Source organism: Sorex araneus, chromosome 2 (assembly GCF_027595985.1).
Source record: "Sorex araneus isolate mSorAra2 chromosome 2, mSorAra2.pri, whole genome shotgun sequence".
NCBI classification, from domain to species: Eukaryota; Metazoa; Chordata; class Mammalia; order Eulipotyphla; family Soricidae; genus Sorex; species Sorex araneus.
In genome coordinates, this window is record NC_073303.1 from 344,505,899 (window position 1) to 344,529,512 (window position 23,614).

The window sequence follows — 23,614 nt, forward strand, 5'->3', positions numbered from 1 at the left end:
CTGCTTATAGCTCCTGACACGGTCCACAGAAAACTTTTATAAAGATAGAAAACTTAAAAAAAATAGTGTCTATTTAAAATGTTAAACACAACTAGTATCTCAAAATGAATTTTACTTGAGCACCGAAAAACTGTAAAATAAAATTTGTAAATCACACTTATAGAATTTGGTTAACATGTTTAAAACTCAAGTATGACCTGGAAGCTGGAACCATTTTATTTCTAGTACCTTATGTCAGTCTCCCATATCATATTCCTTCTTTGTATTGTGATATAGCTATAAATATAGGTGTGTATATGTGTTAAATTTAATAAATACTAAATATTTTATTCATTTATCCATCAGAGTACACAGGAATAACCCATGGGCATGCTTGAGAAATACCTACTTCTAGCATTAATCTGTTAAACCTGCACTAGCTCATTTCTACCACAAGGGTGCACTAAAGTAGCAATTTACTAAGCTGGACACAAAGAGTTAATGCAGTTAGTTTCTCCAAAAGCTTAATTCCCTGTTAAGAAAATTCACTAAAATAGTATTGTTTAATACTATATGTATATGTATATATGTATATATATATTAATGAATTGTTTTTTTATTAAATCAACAGTGAGTGAGTTTTGGTGAGCTCATTGGATCAGTCACAAGAAAAACTATTCTAAATTTAAATTAAAAAATTATTTTCTGAGTAAAATGTACTACTATGTGTGCAAATCATGTTTACATGTAGTCTATTTTAAATATTTAAAGATCACCTGCGAGAAACCAAATATGTATATGGATTTGTATCTGATAAAATAAGCCAACGTGAAGAAGAGTAAGCAATGCATTTATATCCTGCCTCAAGGATAATAGCGTTATTTAACAGATCATCAATGTTTTACCTATAAAGCAAATGGGAAGCATCTGTATTTAATAATTTTTAAAGCTTATTCCGTGTTTTCAAAATTGCACTTTTCCAAGGCACTCTTCAATGTAAACACGCAGTGCAGTTTTCACAGCCTTGAGCTACAACTCAGATCTCATTGCAGTGTCTATTTATAGTAAGAGCTCTTTATCTTTTAGCTGGTATCAAAAAGGCAAGGCCTTCTCAAAGGCATGGTGAATTTGTTCCTTAAACAAGTACTTATTAAATACTTACTATGATCCAGGCAGTTTGCTAAACTGTGCTCATATAGGGGCATGAAAAATACATATAGACCCATCAATCAGGGTCTAGATATGATTCTATGAATATCTAATCTAGCCCTAAGAAAAAATAAACACTAGGAAACTCACGGAAGTACTGTCAAATAGCTGTGATTGAATAGTGAGTTGTAATCTCTCCTGGATGAACTAGTTATAGAACTTAATTAATTCCACACCACCAATTTATTTCATCATAGTACCACTGGGTTTGTACTAAAAATGTCTGTAAAGCTATTTTAATTTGAAATAATTTGCTTTTTCCTATATCTACTTGATATTCATAAAAGCTGCTTTTTACTGACATTTATCATAACAAAGTGAAACAGTGTTGCCTGCATAAAAATGGCAAAACCCTACATTTTATTTTTATTTATTCTTTGCGTTAGGTCAAGGAAGATGAATTACAGGCATGAAATTAATTTCCAAGCCCCAGAGAAAATTTTCCTCCACCCTTAGCTTCAGTAAACTTTTTTCTGTACCCTTGACTTAGAGGCAGGACAGGGGATAAATCATAAAGGGAGTGGGAAGAGATACATACACGTGGCATTTTTATATGTATTAGCAGATTCTGGTTAGAGTAATACTAGGAAATCTAGTGAAATTTCACAGTATTTAATCTACTACTTTCACCTATTTCAAAATGATATTCTCATCTTTAAGAAATATTGAATTAAAAATTATTCTGCCCTGTGGAAGATTTTTTAAATGAGGATTTCATCATTATACAGAATGAGTTTTCAACTTCTAATTCTCAGGCATCTAGGAATGTGGGTCACACATGTGCCACACTAGGATTCACTCAATCAGGTGTATCCTATTGCTTTCTAGGATGTCTATAGCTTTATCAGTGGCAGGCCTAACATTTTCTTCTGCGTCACAGTCACTGTCATTCCGTTGCTCATCGATTTGTTCGGACGGGCACCAGTAAGGTCTCTCATTGAGAGACTTATTGTTACTGTTTTCGGCATATCCAATACGCACGGGTAGCTTGCCAGGCTCTGCCTCTCGGGCTTGATACTCTCGGTAGCTTGCCGGGCTCTCCGAGAGGGGCAGAGGAATAGAACTCTGGTCGGCCTCGTGAAAGGCGAACGCCCAACCGCTGTGCTATCTATCGCTCCAGCCCCTTCTTCTGTGTACTTCCTAATAGTTGAATGGAATGCAACTGGTCATAGGAGACAGAAATGTATTTGCAAAACAATCCCATTAAAGTGCCATGGCTATGGGAAGTCTAACTTCTCTTATCCATATATATTTTAAATCCATATGTAGATATAGAGGTCAATGGCTTAACCCAAATCAATTAAATTTAACTTTAAAACATTGTGATAGGGAAGAGAAAACTATTTGGAAAACAATCCTGAGACTAAAGACTGAATTAAATAGATAAGCCCTATTCAACAGTGTAAAATTCAATGAGTTTTATAAAACCTTATTTCAGGGGGCTGGAGAGATAGCGCAGCAGATTAGGCACTTGGCTTGCGTGCAGCCAAGCCAGGTTCAACCCCCAGCACCCATGTTTCCCTGAACATTGTGAGAAGCGATCTCTATTGATCCCTAAGCATAGGCTGTGGTGGCCCCCAAACAAACAAAACTATTTCAGACCAGAGGACTATAAGAAATACTGATATTCATATATTAAGTAGACTTACAACAAGGACACTAAAGAAAAACAATAAGCAAACAAAAAAAATCATCCTGTTCAGCTCAAGCACTGTAGCACTGTTCTCCTGCTGTTCATCGATTTGCTGGAGCAGGCTCCAGTAATGTCTCCATTGTGAGACTTGTTACTGATTTGGGCATATTGAATATGCCACGGGTAGTTTGCTGTGCCGGTAGCTTGCTTGGGTCTCTGAGAGGGATGGAGGAATCGAACTTGGTTGGCCATGTGCAAGGCAAACAGCCTAACCGCTGTGCTATTGCTCCAGTCCACTCAGGTCAAGAGTACTGATAGAGAAGGGAACACCAAGTAAAGGATGTTGGAAGGACCCATTCAGGTTGGAAGATGTGAATTGAGAGTAGACTATAGACTGAACATGAAGGCCGCTCAATAACTCTATTGCAAACTACAACACCCAAAAGGAGAGAGAACAAAAGGGAATGCCCTGCTGCAGAGACAGGGTGGGGTGGTGGGGGTTGGGGTGGTGGTGGTGAGAGGGTACTAGGATCATTGGTGGAGGAGAATGGGCACTGCTGGAGGGATGGGTAAACAATCACTGTATGAGTGAAATGCAAACACAAGAGTTCATAAGTTTGTAACTGTACATCACAGTGATTCTCTAATAAAAAATTAAACAAAAAAAGATATGACCTAAAAAAAATTAAGTTGAAATAGCAAAGGGAAAAAAATAAGATCTTTGTATAGACAGCATTTGTTGCAATTTGCTTGTTTGGGAAACATAATTCCTCTGTTTATCCTTAAAAAAAGAGTACTGGTAGTTGAGGATTAGTCAATCTGTTGGTCCGAGGCTTAAAGTTTCTTTAAGAACTTCAGGAGCCTGTCAGCAGAAAGTTTCAGTTAGTTTACTGCTTTCTCCCTCTCCCAACACACACACACACACCCCACCTTCTTTTCTTTTTTAATTTTGAGCCACTGTTACCTGTGATCAGGGCACGTTCCTGATCTGTGCTCTGGGATCACTCCTGGTAGTGATTGGGGAACCATAAGGCAAGCATTTTAACTTCTGTACTATCTCTGGAACCAGACTACTGTTTTTAAAAATTGGAGATATGAGTTCCAAAGATTATAGGTCCTTTCATTATTACTACAGTCTCATCATCATTATTATGTCTAAGAAAGTTTCTAGATGATGGAGACAAAGTCTTCTACCACTATACCTTATTTTCAAGGTTTTTTTGGGGGGTGTCGAGTATTGATACACCTGGATGTGCTCAGAGACCACACCTGGAGGCTCAGAGAACCATATGTGGTTCCGCAGGAATTGACTTAGGATCAGTCATCAATAAGGCAAGACAAGTACTCTACCCACTGTATTATCTTTCTAGCCTCTGTACTACACTTTTTGGTTAGTTTTTTAAAAGAACCAAGATACAGTGCTTATATTTAAACATACCTTGTAGAAACCAATGGTTACTATTTTTTGCTATGTCCCTTACATAGTACAGTAATGACTTTTCACACGTTATTACTATTCATAAAGCTTCCTCTATAAGCGTAAAAAACCTGAAATATACCTCTCTCATTTTCATTTATATCTGAGTATGTTATGTTTGATAAAAAATGGCTAAGTGAATTTCTTGAATTTTTATACCACAGTGCTATTTTTATACTGCAACAGCTACAAATATCTCTTGCAGTACTCTTTACAATAACCAAAATCTGGAAACAATCTAAGTATCCACGAACAGATGAGTGGATAAAGAAACTGTAGTTCATCTATACAACAGAATACTGAGCAGACATTAGGAAAAATTACTGTCACTGTCATCCTGTTGCTCATCGATTTGTTTGAGCAGGCACCAGCAATGTCTCTCATTGTGAGACTTATTGTTACTGTTTTTGGCATATTGAACATGCCATGGGTAAGCTTGCCAGGCTCTGCCGTGCGGGCACAATACTCTTGGTAGCTTGCCGGGCTCTCTGAGAGAGGCAAAGGAATCGAACATGGATCGGCGGCGTGAAAGGTGAACGCCCTACCACTGTGCTATCGCTCCAGCCTTTATGAGAAATTAGTCATAAAATTTACTTAAACATAAGTGAACATTAAGACTATCATATAGAATGAAATGAGTCAGAGGGAGAAAGAAAAACAAGAATGATTGTACTCATTTGTGTGACATATAAAATAAAACATAGTATATGAATAATACCCAAGGACAGTCATAACAAGACTCAGGAGGACAGATCTATGTCAGAAAGCTTGCCACACAGTGGGTGAGAGAGTGCAGTTAGGACAAAGAATGGACCACTATGACATGATATTTGGAAAAGATCACTCTAGACAAGAACTGAGTGCTGAAAGGAGGAAAAGGGATATGCATGATACCCTTTCAGTAACAGTACTGCAAATATTACCTAATATGAAAATGAGAGAGGAGACAGAAGAGACAGAGAGAGAGAGAGAAAGAGAGAAAGAACAAAAATGTCTGCCATAGAGGCAGGTTGTGGGGATGGGTCTGGGATGAACTGGGGACATTGAATTGGGGCCAGGAAATATGCACTGGTGAAGACATGGATGTTGGAAAATTGTACAATTGAAACCATCATGAACAGCTTTGTAACTGTATCTCACAGTGATTCCATTAAAAATTTTAAAATAATAAATAATTTATTTTTTTGAGGGGACAAAAGAATTGACAGAAAATTGAGAATTTTTACATATCAGGCTAACAGAAAATGGTACAAAATATAATTTTCAATTTGGAAGTAAAGATGTTGCACAGATAACTTTATAAAAAGAATAGGACAAAAATGATGCCATCAGAACTTTTAAGCATCCCAAATCTGATAGAATAAAGATCTTCCTTTATAATCTTCAGAGCAGGGAGTCACAGAAATTCTACATGATGTGCTCATTTTTATGGTATGTATCACTAAAAATATTATATTGAGACAATGCTTAACATTTTTTAAGAACATAAATTGGAAATTAACAAATAGTGGGAAAAGCAAATGAAATATTTGACATCTCATAAAATTTAGTAAGGGAACTCTTAAAAACTTTGAAAAATCTACTTTCAAGTTTTCCATCAGCTCAGTGAAACCATGAATTAAAGATATCCGAGGGCATTGATGTACCCACAGGATACACAATAACCTGTTGGAAGTACATAAATACAAACCAACACAGAGACAGTTGGGCAGGCAAAGTAGATCTTTAATTATAGTTTGAGCAATTAGAGAGCTGTGCTAATTGTCTTGTTGACCTTCCATCTTGATCACCAACAAATATGATAGTGATTAAATATAAGATAAAGAATTAATGCAAAGTTCATCATATTGCTAGCTTTTATATATATTAAAACTTATTTAATCATATCACTGGGCATATTATTTTTTCCTCTACATAGGAGAATACAATAAGCAATTTGATTATGCTGGCAGTGCAATAACTTAGTTTACCAAATGCATAGATATCAACATTACAGAAACCGTGTTACCACAACCATCTTTAAAAAAGAACAGGAAGTGCTAGATCTGAAATCTGAAACTGAGTTTATTTGAATTTTAGCCTGTATTTTTTAAGCATATGCCCTAACCTCTCAATTACAAGAATGAAACTGTTGGTAACTATGTATATGTGTATTATTTGCAAATTTAATGTATAGTCATATGTGTGTGCATATTTGTATATGCAGACTATTCATGCTAATGAAAACACTTCCACCCTAATTTCTCAGATTACCACCAGTATTCTGATTTTACAGTAGCAAGGAATTCGCAGTAGCAAATGAATGAAGTTCCAAAACTTAAATAATTTAAGAAACACAAGATTTAATTGATTTAAGAAAACAATTAAAACCATTTATTTTTAAGAAAAGATGATTTAAAAAAATATTTCTTTTCAGGCACACATTCTTAGCTTGTAATAAAGTGTAAGTGGCAAACAACAGAGAGTAAAGAGAGGTCTAGTCCCTGATGATAAAGATGAAACAGAAGCTGAAAGAGTTAAGGACTGGAAGACAAGAACCTACATTAGACTTTATTATTTATGTAACATTACTTATTTTGTAGTAACTTTCCAAAAGAATATATAAAGTACGAGTAAACGTGATATTGAATTATATCCACTTCTTTTTAACTCTGCTAGTCTAGATAAAGAGGAGCTAACTGTAGTCATATTTTGCAAGGAAAACTTTCATTATGCCAGTAACAGTTAATATGTACTTAGGGACAAATGCAGAAATAAGAAAATACCTAAAACACTGCAATCAATGACTGAAAAAATATGGTAGCCATTACATATTCCTATCATGTGTCATTTTATGTGGATTTTCCAACAGAACTCATAAATAATCAACTATATAACTCCCAATTTTAATCATAGTCATATCAGATTACAATACATTTAAATTACATAATGCCTAGATATTTCAAGGAATGATATACAGCAGATAGGTAAAAACAAATAGCACTCAGTTAATCCTATATTAAAGGGCCATCATTTCCTGCAGTGAAAACAGAAAGATTTGAAAAAAAAGAAAAAAAGGCAAAGTAAATAAAAGACTACTAAATCTATTGAAAGTATTGTTATACAATATGACACGATTTAATGATTAGTGGTGTAAGTAGGGTTTCTTTGCCATGTAAGGGAAGGGAGAAAAATGTCAATAATCATAACCATGCATTCTTAACAAGCTCTTGTATTAGACATAGGAATAAACCTTAAACTTAATGGGATCCATTATAATTCAATGGGCACATAGCTAATTCAATGACTAGTCAGTTTAAGCATTGGTATTGAGAACTAAACACTGACCCAATAGTCAAGGGTCCTAATAGCATCAAACCATTCCATTTTAAGCTGTATTTAGTTTTATACCCCATTAATTGAATTTTTTTATTAATTTTTAACATTAGGCTTAAATCCATTGTAGAATTATGTGCACAGTTTTGCCTGCATTGATGCAGTTTCACTTTTCCCACAATGCATTATTGTAGCCCATGAAATGGAAAAGTTTTCTAATTAGAATTCAATTGAGAGATACCAGAAGGCAAAGGTTAGGCCAATAAAACCTTCGTGATATTAGAAAATGCTAAAGATACTTTCATATGGAAATAAGAACATTTTTTAAATTTTGCATAAGGAGAAGGGTCTTTATTCCCAACAGGAATAAGTAATAAGTTAGATGTGTCTTATGCTTTTAAAGTTGATACCCTGAACCCAAAATGCAGAAATTGTACTCATAATGTTAATGCAAAGTGATACATGTTGGAAACATGTTTATCAATTTATTGAAATTATTTAGCATGCATAATGGCAGTAAGTCACATTCCCTAGAAAACACAAGTGGAAGGAGAGATTTAAGTCTATGTAATTGACTGATGTCTCACTTCAGGAAATACTCATAAAAAATAAGAGTATTTCAAAGATCACATTTAAATTGCTTTTGGCACCTAAACAAATTTGGCTGCCATACTACTTACAATGAAAACACTTAATTTTTGCTTTGAATTTAATACCACTGAACTCATATGTTACTACATTGCAAAAGTCCTATCAAGTGCAGTAAGCTATTTCATGAAAATGGATTATCATAAAAATTCAATTAGTAATATTAGTACTTCAAGATATAAATTTTCTACCAATATCCAGAGACAGATTCCTGGCATAGGAGACAGACAAAATGAGCATGTTCAGTAATATTAGTCTACATAAAAATATTTTAAGAAGATCTTTGTCATTAGCCATGATAAGAATGTCTCCTGAGATATGTAAGTCAAAAGAATGTTTATGTGGCAGAATTATGTAAGGAAACTTACAATAGTGCCTGCCCACAAACCATGCAATTTGGAAACAGCCAAGAAACAAAACCATAAAGAAGGAAAGATAACATGTATTAGGGGTTATTGTGCAACTATAAAGATTCAATATGAACCTGGAAATATAGCAAAAAATAGTTATGGAAAAGAAGCTATTTCTTATGCTCAGTAGCTAATTTTCAAACATATGTACCTGTATTTGAAACTTTGAGCATTTCACACATTTTTCTGTATCTGAAAAAAAAATGGATCCAGACTGATATTTTGTATCAATATAACTAAAAGCAGTTAATATAAAGGTAGCCAAAAGCAAAGTTCAATAATAATTCTAAAAAAATATATTATTCACTTTCTGATAAAGTACTTATGATGTACATTTAGTTCATATTGGAAAAGAATAATTTACTGACCAATTTTCCTAGAAAGGATGAAATACCTATATTAAGATTATTACATAAGCCTATTTCATAAAGCTTTCATAAAATATTTTCATAATTTTTAAAAAATTTAATTAAAATATCTAGAGCAAACTTTAAGTTAAGATTTTAAAAATAACATATAACACCATTTTGACAACATGTTTTAGTGTCTTACAATTATCAAAGTCTAATATTTATTATAGGTGGCATAAGAAAAATGCATAAAGTATTTCCAAGTGACTAAAATACTAAATAAAAAATAAATAAACATACTAATTCACTTGAAAGGAAACAAATGTAAAAATTATGGTGGAAGTATAAAAATTCATATCCCAGACCATAATTTAAATTACATGAATATATCTTCCTGTTACAAACATTTGTTTAAAAATACCACATTATGTATATTTAAGAAAAAGAATTAAGAATGCTTGAAATAGGTTAAAATATATGCAATAAACTTAGTGACATTACTATCAGAACAGAATTGACAAAATTTATACTTTAAACATTAGGTCTGATCATTACATGGTCCAATTTAGGATGAAAATAGAATATAATTAATCTATTTTAAAAACATATATAATACAAAATTCAAAAGGTTGATTTTATTTTCCTCTATTTTTTAAAATATATTTTAACTTACTGCTTTGTAAGTTCTCTTTTGTCCAGCATGTTTCCGAATTTGTTCTCCATTTGGCCCTGTTTCCACATGCATAGAATAGATAATGTCAAAGAAATCTTCAACCACAGCTACCCGACGTAAAGACAGTTTCTCATCTACCCCTACGCCATCCTGGAAATAAAAGCAAAAACAAAAACAAAAAATCAATAAAGAAATGTGCATTTAACACATACAGTTAACACATAAAGTTTATTAAATAAGAATATTTTGATAGATGGGGCCAAAAACTGTGAATGAACAATTATTTTTCATAAGACTCAACTTTAAGAAATATGAAAAAAATCAGCTATTTTTATAGCTGATCTATCAGCATATTTTTTCTAAATTCTTCTAAAATTTACACATCAACTTTTCTAATTATTTTGAAATATGTTTAGGTCTAAAAATGTTTCATAGCAGTCATTTCATTCTGATTAACTTATCCACTCACTTTTCTTGAGTTTCTAAGTAATGTAAGATGTTATTTACGGGGAATAAAATGGATATCTATCTCTTAAAATTTTTATAGGAAAGAAAATACTTCTAAAATACTTTAGATATTAGTAAAAGACCCAGTGTTAGTAGGGACATTCAGGGTTGCAGCTTAAGTATGTGAGTTCTATGGATTAGGTGCAGACTCTGGAATCTCCATAAAAAAAGTTTGCATTGTGTGTAAATCACCCAAACCTCCCTAGGTTTCTATTTTCTCAAATCTCTCTTTTCCCAATACAACATAAAAAATGAGTTTACAGAATTTATGTGAAAATTCAATCAATTAACGTATGGCATATGGATGTTTAAAACTCAATGTTTAGCTCCTTAGCTTTTTTTTTTACTTTGGGTCACACCTGGAGATGCTCAGGGATTACTCCTGATTCTGCACTCAGGAATCACTCCTGGCGATGCTCTGGGGACCATATCGGATGCTGGGGATTGAGCCCAGGTCAGCCGCATGCAAGGCAAACACAGTACCTGCTGTACTATGGCTCCAGCCTTTCAACGTTTAACATACAGTGAACACTAAAAAAAATGAAGGATTTGGTCATTTTGATATACATAATTTTCAAAATCAAAGCAAAGTATTGTATAAGTTCAAAGAACAGAGATATCACTTCTTGCATAAGTAATTTTTTTAGAAAAATTATTTGAAGTGGATAGAAATAAAGAAAGGCATAAGCCAGATAGTGAAAAGCAGTGAGTCAAAATTCCCGTGGATGGGAGATTAAGAATTGGAGTAAGGAAAGATAACCTTACATGTTAGCAACATGAAAGTTTCTGGCTTGTTTGCACACAAGTACACACACACACACACACAGTTTTAACTTGGACTCTGAAGCATAACTGAAAAATCCTGAGTCATTAATGTGAGTATATGAAGTACAACAGGAAAATTTATTTGAATAAAATCACTACACAGAGCTGAGAAATAGAACAGTGGCTAAGACCCTTGCCTGGCATATGCCCAACCTGTGTTCAATACCTGGCAACATATCTGGTCCCTTGTGCTTTGCCAGGAGTGATCTCTGAGCACAGAGCAAGGAGTAAGTCCTGAGCATAGCCAGGCATGGCCATGACAAAAATAAAATAAAAAAGAAAAGAATTATGCAATAAATGAGACAAATGACAAAAACCCCTCTGAGCAGTAGTCCAAACAACTGTGCACAGTGCAATCTGTGCAAGCAAGTTATATGGTGTTTTATATTTTTGAACAAAATGGATTGGTTTACCATTTGTTTATGATGCTTCATAAACATCATTTAGGAGTACAGATTCACACACCTTGGCATCCTGCATCCGCACCAGGATGCAGTGCCATTCAAACTATCCAATCCTCGCTTCTCTCAAGTCCCCCCTTCTCCCCAAATACCACATTATTTTTCAGAGTCCAAGAGAGCTTTCTGTGTTCTGTTGTACTTTTGGCTTTTTTGTTTTGTTTATGTTCCACATGACAGACCATCAGTAGTTGTCTCTCTCTTGTTCAATATATTATTGGATTCAATTTGCCAAAATTTTCTTGAGGATTCTTGCATATGAATATTAGGAATATCATTCTTATTTTCATTTTTGGGCTGTCCTCTGATTTAGGGGTCAAATATCCCTCAGCAAAATAGGGATAGAAGAAAAATTAAGTGCATCCAATTGGGAAAAAGAAATTCAATTATGACTATTTGCAAAGTACATTATAATATGTAGAAATGCTAGGCATGCTATTATAAAACTCTTGGACACAATAAATAAATATAGTAAAGTGAGGTTACAAAATTGTGTGTACAAAAAGTTGTTGCACTCCTATATGCAAAAAGTTGTTGCACTTCTATATGCAAGCAATATAGAAGAGAATGAAGTGAAAATAATTCTATTAGAAATCAGTGCCAAAGAATACACAGAATTAAGGCATTAAATATTTAGAATTTAACAAAGACTAAAATAATTGTATACAATGAAAACTATAAAACAATGTTGAAATAGGAAAAACCCAGATGGAAAGATATTTCTCACTCATGGATTGGAAGAATAAACATTGTTAAATGATCATCCTACTCAAAGCATTATATAGATTCAGACAATTTCTATTAAAATCACAGTGATATTATAAAAGAGATTAGGAGATGTGTTACAAGTTTTTTAGAGAACTAAAAAAAAGCCCCTAAAAAGCCAAAACAACCTTATCTAAAAGAATTAAGAAATCAAAGAAATCATGCTCTTTAATTTCAAGCAATATTCAAATCTTTAGTAACCAAACAGCATGACAAAATATATTAAATCAAAATATGAAAGAAATAGAATGGAAACCAGAATTAAATTATCACACATACACAAAATAAGTTTATGGTATAGAACAAAAGATCATAACATAGCGAAATAAAGTGTCTTCCTTAAATTGTGTTGGGAAAACTAGATTGTCCTGTGCAAATGAAAGAAGCTGGATTACATTCACACAATTATATACATAACAGCTTTAAAAGACTTTATATAGATTTACCAACTAACAAAGGGGGCTATGACAGGAAATAAACAAATTATAAAGCAAAATAGCAAATATACATCCAATAATAATGCAATAATGAAATTGAAGAGCAGTTAGAGCATTAAACATACACCGAATCAAGAAGGTTTGATGGTGGCCACCACACATGAATGATCCCCTAAGCACCGACAAGCGAAAGCCCTGGGCACAGAGTCAGAGCCTGAGCACAGCCAAAAGTGGTTGAAAACCAGAAATAAATTAAAAATGTAAAAGAAACAGGAGTTGGAGTAATAGTATAATGGGTAGGGCGCTTGTCTTACAAGCAGCAGGCCTGGATGAGATCACTGGCATCCTAAATCAGCCCCCATGTAGTGACGGTTGTGATCCCTGAGTGCAGAGCAAGAGTAAGTGCTTTGTAGAACAGGGTGTGGCTCCACGAAATTTTAAAAGAAGCATATTAGTAGACTAATAAATATAGAGGTAGTGATCATTTCATTGATTATTAAAAACATCCTTTATGGCTGGAGCAATAGCACAGCGGGTAGGGCATTTGTCTTGCATGCCGCTGACCCGGGTTTGATTCCTCTGCCCTTCTTGGAGAGCCCAGCAAGTTACTGAGAGTATCTTGCACACTTTATATATATTCGATGTGCCAAAAACAGTAACAACAAGCCTCACAATGGAGACGTTACTGGTGCCCGCTCGAGCAAATTGATGAGCAACAGGATGACAGTGATACAGTGATCCTTTATATGTTATCTAGAAGAAATATATGTATTCAAGAATGTAATGATTAAAATTAAAAAGATACAGCTAATGGTTAAGGAAAAAAGTTAAATAAGGTATAGTATGTATATTAGTAATAGAGAACATGGACTTTCAACATTTTTAAAGTTCCTAAATAAAATTTTATAATAGGAAAGGGTCAGTTTACCAGAAATACATGATATTTATGATTACTTTGCATCACTTCAAGTGACCCTGCAGTGGTTTTGGTAATATCCCAACATTGCCTTTCCTGTGGCCAAGACTGGTTTGAAACCCAGGGCCCTAAGCACAAAGAGAGTCCTGAGCATACAACTAGGAGTGGTCCCTTAATATGGCCAGGTATAATCCAAATCCCTAAGCAATAAAGAAAAATAATGAAATTAATTTTTTTTTACTTGTATGCTTTTTATTTTATTATTTTTCTATTTTTTTTACTTTTTGGGTCACACCCGGCGATGCACAGGGGTTACTCCTGGCTCTGCACTCAGGAATTACCCCTGGCGGTGCTCAGGGGACCATATGGGATGCTGGGATTCGAACCCGGGTCGGCCGTGTGCAAGGCAAACACCCTACCCGCTGTGCTATCCTCCAGCCCCTGTATGCTTTTTATTTTAGATTGAAGGCAATAACCAGCAGTACTCAGGGACTATTCCTGACCCTGTGCTCAGGTGTACCCCCTGACAGTACTCAGGAGATCAGACAGGGTACTTCAGGTCAAGCCCGTATCCTCTGCGTGCAACCTTACTTTGTATATTATTCCTCCAGTCCCCCCAAAATGAACATTTATGCATCAAATTACAGAACTCGAAGTTCTACACATACACCACAAAAATCAGTGTTGCAAAACTCACAGAATTAAAAAGAAAATTAGCCAATACAATAATAAAGATGTCAAATCCCATTTCAAAAACTGAACAGCAGACAGAAGGTAAATAAGGACATTTAAAACTTAATGCTCATAAAAAAACAAATAGGCATGCAGTAAACCCTCCACCAACAAACAGAAATTTCTTTCAAAGGACATAAAATTAGAGTCAATAATTGAGACTGAAAACAATTTCATATCATTTTTCATAGAAATTGAGCTAAATTATAAATAAAAGTATAGAAATTTAGAAATTTACAAAGATGAAGAAATTAAACAGCATACTGTTAGAAATCATAGGTCAGAAGCATCAACAGAAAAGTTGTGAAACTGGAACTTAGAAGGATTATGATTTTAACAGACTTTTAAAAAAATACCTATCTTTTCATTTAATTTACTAGAAAAGCAGTTTTTATATCAAATAGAATGAATTTTCTTAAAAGGAAAATAAATGCAATAGTGGAGAGCAGAAGAAAAGCAAAACCATCTACTAAAGTAAAGGCAATTCTTTGAAAGGTTTTAATGATAAATTCTAGCTTTAATAATCATAATTAAAAGACAAAACAAATTAAATAAAAAATAAAACTCTCTATGACGGGTTCCTCCGTCTGTCTCGGAGATCCTGGCAAACTACCGAGAGTATCCCGCCCTCGCAGCAGAGCCTGGCAAGCTACCCGTGGCATATTCGATATGCCAAAAACAGTAACAAGTCTCACAATGGAGACGTTACTGGTGCCCACTTGAGCAAATCGATGAACAATGGGACAACAGAGCTACAGTGCTATTGTGGTACTTTGACTTTCAAAAATAGTATAGACTATTCTATTAAAATTTATGTGAACAAATCAAGAAACTATATAAAGAAATAAATGTAACTAAGAAATTCACAAAGAAAATTCCAGGCCCAGAATGTCCTTGAACTGAACATTCAACATGTTAAGGTAAATTTATTTCAAATTATTCTAGACAAATAGATGACAATATACTTCTCAAATCATTTCATAAAGTCCCCTTATTCAGATGCCAAAAATATAACACCGCTATTTTTTATGAACAAGAAATTAAAATGTCAAGAAATTACTAGAAAATCAAATAAACACTGTGCACAAATTATATACTATAATCAATTAGGTTAATCCCAGGTAGGCCAGGCAAAGTTGATTTAACACAAGAAAGTGAATTAATGTCATATAATACTTCAATTGAATAATGCACAATACTATACTGTTACTTCGTGCAAAGAAAAAAAAATTCAACATTAACTGTCCATTCTTCTCTGACAGAAACTCTTAGTAAGTTTGAAAATAAAAGAATTCATTCAATAACATATAGAACATCTCTGAAAATTCAAGAATAAGTGTGAAAGAAGAAGACTCTGCAGTTTTCCTAAAATGAGGAGATTTAGGGAAGCCCCTGTGCAGCCTCAGATGCGAGGAGAGAGAGCGCTCTTTTTCTGTTTGTTCACTTAAAGAATGCAGGTTCCCTGCAGGATACTGAGTGGGTTTTCATTTTTTTTTCCTAAAAAGAGGGTCATAGATCCTCATTTGGGAATCTCTAATTCTAATCATTTCTCATTCACAGTGTATTGTAAGTTTGAGTTAGGAAAGTCAGACAGAAAAAAGAAAGGTCATCTAGATTAAAAATAAAATAAGGAAGCAAAACTATCCCTGCTCACAGTTAACATAATCTTCCATGCAGATATTGTAATGGACACACGGTACCTGTTAAAACTAATAATTGATTCCACAAAGTTAAGATTCAAATTCAATATACAAAATTCAATTATATTTCTGTTCACTAGAAATCATTAAAAAAGGGAAAACAAATTTCATTTACAATGGCACCAACAAAATACAAACTTAGATACAGATTTATATATAAATTTAATAATAAAGTGCAAGATTTATACACTGAAAAACTCCAAACATTATTATCAAAGTTCTAAATGACCCAAGAAAATGCAGAGACATTTTATATTCATGGATCAAAAAGCTTAATATTGCAAAAGTGGTATTATTTAAAATGCAGTTTATAGATGCAATATAATCTCTATTAAAATACTAACTAGTGTTTTATTTCCTATCATTGACAACTTCAATTTCATAGGTAAATACAAGATACTGAGAATAGGTCAAATAATTTCTTAATAGAAAACATTTCGTGCCATCACTTCACAATATATACACTCAAATTGGAAGGACAGGGAGAAGATTGGAATAAGACCCTGCACAAGGATTACACAAAAATCTGTGAAGCCTTTCATATTTTTTGTAGTCCAAGGAGAAAGAATAGATATCAGAAGATTTCACTCATCTGTGATATGCAGAGAAACAAACACACACAAAGAGTTAAAATACCATATTAAATGATGACAAACCCTGATTGTAGAACTGAGAAGATCAAGTAGGAGGGAGTAGGTGTAGGTCTAGTGTTGAAGTTGAGTAAGTCTGAACATCAAAAGCATAAAAGACATAATGAAACAAAGTAGGAATATTTCTAATTTCCCAGGGCAACAGAAACTGCAAACTCTTCTTGAGTAGGTAGGGATGAGGGGATAATAGGATGGTAGAGTGGGGTCCTCCGACAATGGTGCAGGGAAGGTTAGTGGAGGGTGGGCAGGGGAATACTTTATTCATGAACCCTATTAGTAACAGTATTCACAACCACAATGCTTTAAAGTTTTTAGAAGATGAAACTAAAGATGTGACCTGAACAAAAGTAGTTAAATAAAAAATAAATTTAAAAAAAACAACATGGAGTTCTTCTACATCTTGATATCAAAACATATTCTCATCTAATGAAAACCATACAGATATTCATCATGAGACTGGCGTCAACATAGATACGTTAGATCAAAGGAGTAAGATTGTGATTTCACAGATAAATTCTTACAGTTATTTTCAATTCACTTTTAACAGAAGTGTAAAGAGAGTACATTGGGGTTAATGTAGTTTTTCAGCAATGGCACTAAAACAACTGGATTCCCAGGAGCAAATCAATGAAATCAGGGGCTAGTGAGAAGCTGTATATGTGGGGACAGACTTTGACCCCTGGCCCCAGCTGGTTCCCCCAGCTGGTGGCCCCCAGCTTCTCTAGGGGAAGCAGCATCTCAAGAGCAGTCGGGATCACCAACACATCCCATCTGCACAGCTGGGCTGAGAAGCAACCAGTGTTCCCCAGCACCCTTGAATATTTCTAGTAAGAAGAATAAAATCAAATTTCTACCTTACACAATATATGAAAAAAATGTATCACTGTTCTAAACACAGAAGCTAACAATGTAAAATTCTTGCAAGTCCCATGGCATCCCCTATGGTGCCCACCACCGGGAGAAATCCCTGAGTACAGAGTCGGAAGTAAGCCCTGAACACCACTGGGTATCCCCCCAAAACAACAACAATAAAAATATTGGCCATGGGTTTTCATAGATAGTTCTTACTAACTTGAGGGAGTTTCAGTCTACACTTACTTTGTTGAGGTTTTTTTTTTTAATCATGAATAGGTATTGGATCTTATCAAAAGCTTTCTCTGTAAAGGGCTCCAACAATATAATGCCACTGACAAAGGCTACAGAATCAAACTAAACTAAACAAATGGGACTACATAAAACTTAAAAGTTTCTGTATGTCAAAAGAAACACTGGCTAAAACTAAATGACAGTTGAGGGGAGAGAAAATATTCACAGTCAATGCATCAGATAAAGGATTGATACTAGGATCTATAAAGTACTCACAAAGATCAACAACAACAACAAAAATCTAATAAGAGTCCCACCAAAAAATGGGGAGAGGAAATGAATAGACACTTCTCTAGGGAAGACCAACCAATGGCCAACAAGTATAAGAAAAATTGCTCACAATAACTCATTATCAGGGAAACCCAAATCAAAATGACAATGAAATATCATCTTAGACTAGTGACAATAGCACACATCAAAAATGCTGGGAACAATCTTTGTCAGTGAGGAGATGGTGAAAAAGTAACCCTCACCTACTACTGGTGGGAATGTTGTCTGATCTAATCCCTGTGGAAACTGAGGATACTCAGTAAACTTAGATTTGAGCTCCCATATGACCCAGCAATTCCACTTGTGGGTATCTATCCCTGGGACAGAAAACATCTATTCAAAAGAATGTAGGCACACATTCATTGCAGCACTCAGTACAGTAGCCAAGATTTGGAATCAACCTAGATGTTCAATGATAAGTAAAGTGGAACATAAAGATATGGTATATATACACAGTAGAATACTACGCAGCTGTAAGGAATGATGAAATCATGGAATTCGCTGCAACATGAATGGAACTAAAGGACAACATGTTAATTGAAGTTAAAAGGATAAACTAGATAAGAAAAATGCAATGTTTAAAGGAGGAGTGCCCAAATCAGTCTTGGCCCTAGAGTATATGGAGAAGAAAAGAAAACAGCGAGGGGTGGGGGGAAAGACACAGATGAGAAACAATGGGGCCCAGGTCAGAAGAATAAGATACAAAGGATCTGTTAAGGAATGATAAAGCCAAATATCCAAACCATAGAGACAACAGCACTGAAATCAAGAGACCCGAACTTTAACAAACAAATTTGGTCTGTCAAGAGGGCAGGCTTGGGGGAGGGAGAGGGGGAATATGGGAGAGAGCTTGGGAACATTGGTGGATGGAAGTTGATACTGGTGGTGCAATTGGTGCTATTATCTAAAATATTATCTGTGTATTATCCAAAACTGAACTATTGAATAACTTTGTAAATCATGGTGCTTAATAAGAGAAATTAAATTTAACATTTTTAAAACTTTTAATAGAATAGTGGTTGCTTAGATTGGAAAAGAGGGAATAATGAAAGACAATTTAATGCAACAAATTGTCTTTAAAAGGGATAAGATATTCTAAAGTCAGATTACTGTGATAGCTTTGTCTTCTGCAAATATACTAATGACAGTGAACACAAACCATAAATGAGTGAATTATGTAAAGCATGCATTTTATATCAGTAAAACAGCTAAAATTTGGAGGTCTCCAATAGTTTTGGATGTGGGTGTTTAGAGATAGAAGAAAACAAGAGGATTTCACATAACAAACATTTCAAACTCATCAGAAATTGAAGGATAGAAAGCAGAAATTGAAGTGGAGCAATCACGAAGACTTATGGTGATGTCTTGGTTGATGTTTAACTGTCTCTTTAAAAATAGATAAATATAAAAGTTATAAAATGTAATTCTATAAAGAATTACAGCATGCAATTTATGTAATTATTTTATTGCAAGTTTCATATAGAGCAATGATTTTTCATGAAATACTATTTTTTTTTCCTTTTTGGGTCATACCCGGTGATGCACAGAGGGATTACTCCTGACTCACTCACTCATGAATTACTCTTGGCAGTGCTCGGGGGACCATATGGGATGTTGGGAATCAAACCCAGGTCTGCTGCATGCAAGGCACCCTACCCGCTGTGCTATCACTCCAGATCCCAGAATGCCATCCTTGATTTTAGTTACACTTTTGTTTATCTAGCCAAGCTAAGGTTTATATTTAAGTAAAATGTGTCAAATGATGTTTGGAAATTTCTTACCCAATAGAATTTATAGGGAATTTAGTTTAATATATAACTTATTGTTTAACTATATTTTGTGCAAAATTCATTACATATATCATTTTGTTCAAATTTATTAAATATATAACTTACTTCAACAATAAAAACAAAACAATAAATCCAGCCCTTGTATGTGTGCTGACTTTGTGATATACTACAGCAATTTTCAAGCTACATTTGTAAAACGACTGAACCTGGAGTTGAGTTGGATAGAGTATTTTCACTGTACTGATATTATAGACCTTAAAAAGCCTGATATATAGATATATATAGATATATATAGTACATTGTAGTAAGAGCACATTGTACTCAATTAAGCAGTGACATATTTTAAATATTTATTAAATCTATATATTTAACCTTAAAAAAAGTATTTTTACAAATGATTGGATTTCTTAACATATGTGAACCTTCTCTTTTAGCTAGTTCCAGTATATCATTGTTCTATGTCAAATGAGTATGTGTTTAATGAATTAAGTGAATGGTTTATGCCCTAGTTCCTTGGTGAACTACTGTCACAAAACACTTCAGAAAATAAGATCTGATTAATTGATTAAACATGCTGTTTAAAATATAGCTATGACTGGAAAAAATCCCTTATATTAAATACAATATCACAAAGTTATAAAACAAAAATTTAGGTCACAGTGGCAAGTTTATGTTCAAAACTGACTGACTTCTTAAATGTGATTATTATATTAAAACACTGAAATTATATTAAAAGAAAATAATATGTAAGCTCAGTGTTACTCACTCTTACTTAACTTTCTGCTAGTGGACTAATTTCCAATTGAACAGATGCTATATATATAATTTAAGTCAATCATATAAAATATAGAAATGAGATATCAAACTGAGAAACTAATATTGCAATGAAATAAAAATATATGTAAAATAGTGATATGAAATTCTTCATGTCTATTTTTTGTCCTACAAGATCTATTTTGTATTGATTTTTACATAGTTGCATTTTAAATTCAATTTCTTTTGAAATTATTCATTTTTAATTGTGATATGAAGCCATATAAGGAAGAACAGATGAGAGGAAACAATCATTATGGAGTATCTCTCTCTCCTACAATCTTTTCTGGCTATCAATCTTCACCCAAGACTTTCTCTCCTAGGGAGATAATATGGCACGGCATGGATAGACACTGCCACTAGCTGTCACTCAAACATACAACTGAGAATAAAAGACAATAGCGACCAAAAAATTCATCACTTTAAAAACTGTTATTTGAGGGGCTAAATTTTGAGAAATCAAATATACCATCCGCTGAAATATTTTATTTTAATTACAATAGAGAATTCAAATTTTAACCAACTTATATTTAATGTCTAGAAATCAATGAATGATAATAATTATCAATTTTTGTTCTTCAACTACTATCAGAAATATACCCTGACTGGAAAAACATCATCATCAACTAGTTAATAAAATTTTACTAAAATATTTAGAAATAAAATGTATCAAGGACTATCAATTCTTAGGCACCACACAAAACAAAACAGTAAAGAAAAACTAAGAGATACATTCCAAATATTCATTTTCAACAGTCCTAAGCTGAAGACTTTACAAAGACCACTTACAAACGACTAAATATATATTTTGCTAGTATGTTTAGGTGCTTAAAAGTATTGACAGGTTATTTGTTCCACTTTCAGACACAGCAATGGGAAATAGAAGCAGAGGAGTCAGTTTGTGAAAACTGAAAGGTATCAAGAACATGGTTCACCATAGTTACTTGAGGACACCAAGGAGGCTTGAAATACAATTCATTATGAGAGTTGTAATCACGAAGCCCCAAATCGGGAGGTACAAGATCCAGCATAGGGAAGTACCAGAAATGCAGGTATTGGCACGTGATAAGAAATGACTTCTAGTATATTTCTAGTTTATTTCATTAAATAACTGGACTGATTTATTTAATTTATTGGAATTAATTTATTTATTTAATTTTATGATTTACCATTTGGTTTCAAACAATTTCCTAATAAAAACTTATCAGGGGATTGCTTGGAGGGTGCTGATTGTCCCCAGGATACAAATGCATCACAGAGCCACGGAGTCTAATAACGGAAGAGAATAGTACAATCTGGTAGAAGGATGCTGGATTCTGAGTTAGAATGTTCTGTTTCTATCAGCATAGCTTAGCATGATGCAGACAAGTATGGGGAAACTTTCTAACCTGACAGGGGGAGTATTAGGAGCCTGTGTGCATATTCTCTGTATTTAAGAGAAACGTGGCCAAGCTGCTTTCAGCTTCACCCATCCCTTTTCCTTGCATGGGACTTCCCAAACACCTTGATACATCTGGCCATAGGTCAATGATAATGCAAACTTTGGGGCATTATTACACACTTTATAGGAAGTGCATGTGCTTGCCTTTCAGTCAAAAAAAAGTATCACTTATCTTTTATCAATATTTGGCATACTTTTTTCCCTTTTTTGGGCCATACCTAGCAGTGTTCAGGGCTTACTGCTGACTCTGCACTCAGGTCACTTGTAGTAGTATTTGGGAGCCATATGTGGTACCAGATGTTGAACCTGAGTCAGCCATGTGCAAGGCAAGCCCCCTACCTACTATATTATCACTTCGCCCCAGTATTTGACATAATTTTATTATATATAATAAATATTTATTATATCATCCCATTGATCATCAAATTTCTCGAACGGTCTCAGTAACGTCTTCATTCATCCTAGCCTTGAGATTTTAGAAGCTTCTCTTTACTCATCCTTTCCAATGGTGCCGCATTAGAGGCTCTTTCAGGGTCAGGGGAATGAGACCCAGCATTGTTACTGGTTCTGGCATATGAATACGCCATGGGGAGTTTGCAAGGCTCTCCCATGTGAGCAGGAAACTCTTGGTAGCTTGCCAAGTTCTCCCAGAAGGAGAACTAGGCTATAAGATGTTTCCGGGAGCTTGGTGTTATAGTCTCTGGATGTTGGCCATTGGTGGGATTACATGGCGCCGGGGACAGTCCCTGGGTGTGACCGCCTAGCTACTGGAAAATGGAGAATATGGGTGGAAGAGGCCCAGTCCAGACCCGATCAGGCTTGGAGGTCACAGCCCCAGGTCCCACATACCTGGGTTCCTCTGCCGGTTCCTTCATGCATGAGGCTCATCCAAACGTGTGGAGCAGGGCCTTGAGTATGGCTGTGGCTAGGCTCCAGAGGTCTTCCCCAAGTCATGCCCAAGGCCACTCTCCACACATTCAGAGGAGCCTCACACATGAAGGATACAGCAGAGGAACCCAGGTGTGCGAGACCAGGGGCCGAGCTCTTCAAGGCTGCTCAGATCGGGACTGGGCCTCTTCCACCCAGATTCTCCATTTTCCAGTAGCTAGGCAGTCACACCCAGAAACTGCCCCTGGCACCCTGTAATCCCATCAATGGCCAACATCCAGAGACTATAAAACCAAGCTCCCGGAAGCACGTGGCTGAGATGTGGCTGATAACCTAGTTCTCCCTCTTAGAGAACCTGGCAAGCTACCAGGAGTTTATTGCCCACACAGGGAAGAGCCTGGCAAGCTCCCTGTGGCATATTCATATGCCAAATACAGTAACAAAGATGGGTCTCATTCCCCTGACCCTGAAGAGCCTCTAATGCGGCACCATTGGGAAGTACAAGTAAAGAGAGGCTGCTAAAGTCTCAGGGCTAGGATGAATGGAGATGCTACTGGGCCTACTCAAGCAAATCGATAATCA

The 23,614-nt window shown here is 34.8% G+C and overlaps 1 protein-coding gene and 1 non-coding gene across 8 annotated transcripts in view; one reads left to right on the forward strand and one right to left on the reverse strand.

Moving 5' to 3' along the window:
- NOL4 (nucleolar protein 4) overlaps nucleotides 1–23,614 on the reverse strand; it is a 302,404-nt gene that overhangs the window by 223,676 nt on the left and 55,114 nt on the right. For 5 of the 7 annotated variants that reach the window (XM_055126525.1, XM_004606053.2, XM_004606052.2 and 2 more), the window contains exon 2: nucleotides 9,695–9,844. In XM_055126525.1, the coding sequence (XP_054982500.1) occupies nucleotides 9,695–9,844 (150 nt within the window). Of the gene's footprint in view, nucleotides 1–8,822; nucleotides 8,886–9,694; nucleotides 9,845–23,614 lie in introns of those variants that run through there. The other 2 variants (XM_055126530.1, XM_055126528.1) reach the window with 2 other exon arrangements.
- On the forward strand, nucleotides 16,479–16,582 carry LOC129402902 (U6 spliceosomal RNA). Its single transcript, XR_008628925.1, has one exon. It is a non-coding gene; the product is annotated as a U6 spliceosomal RNA (small nuclear RNA).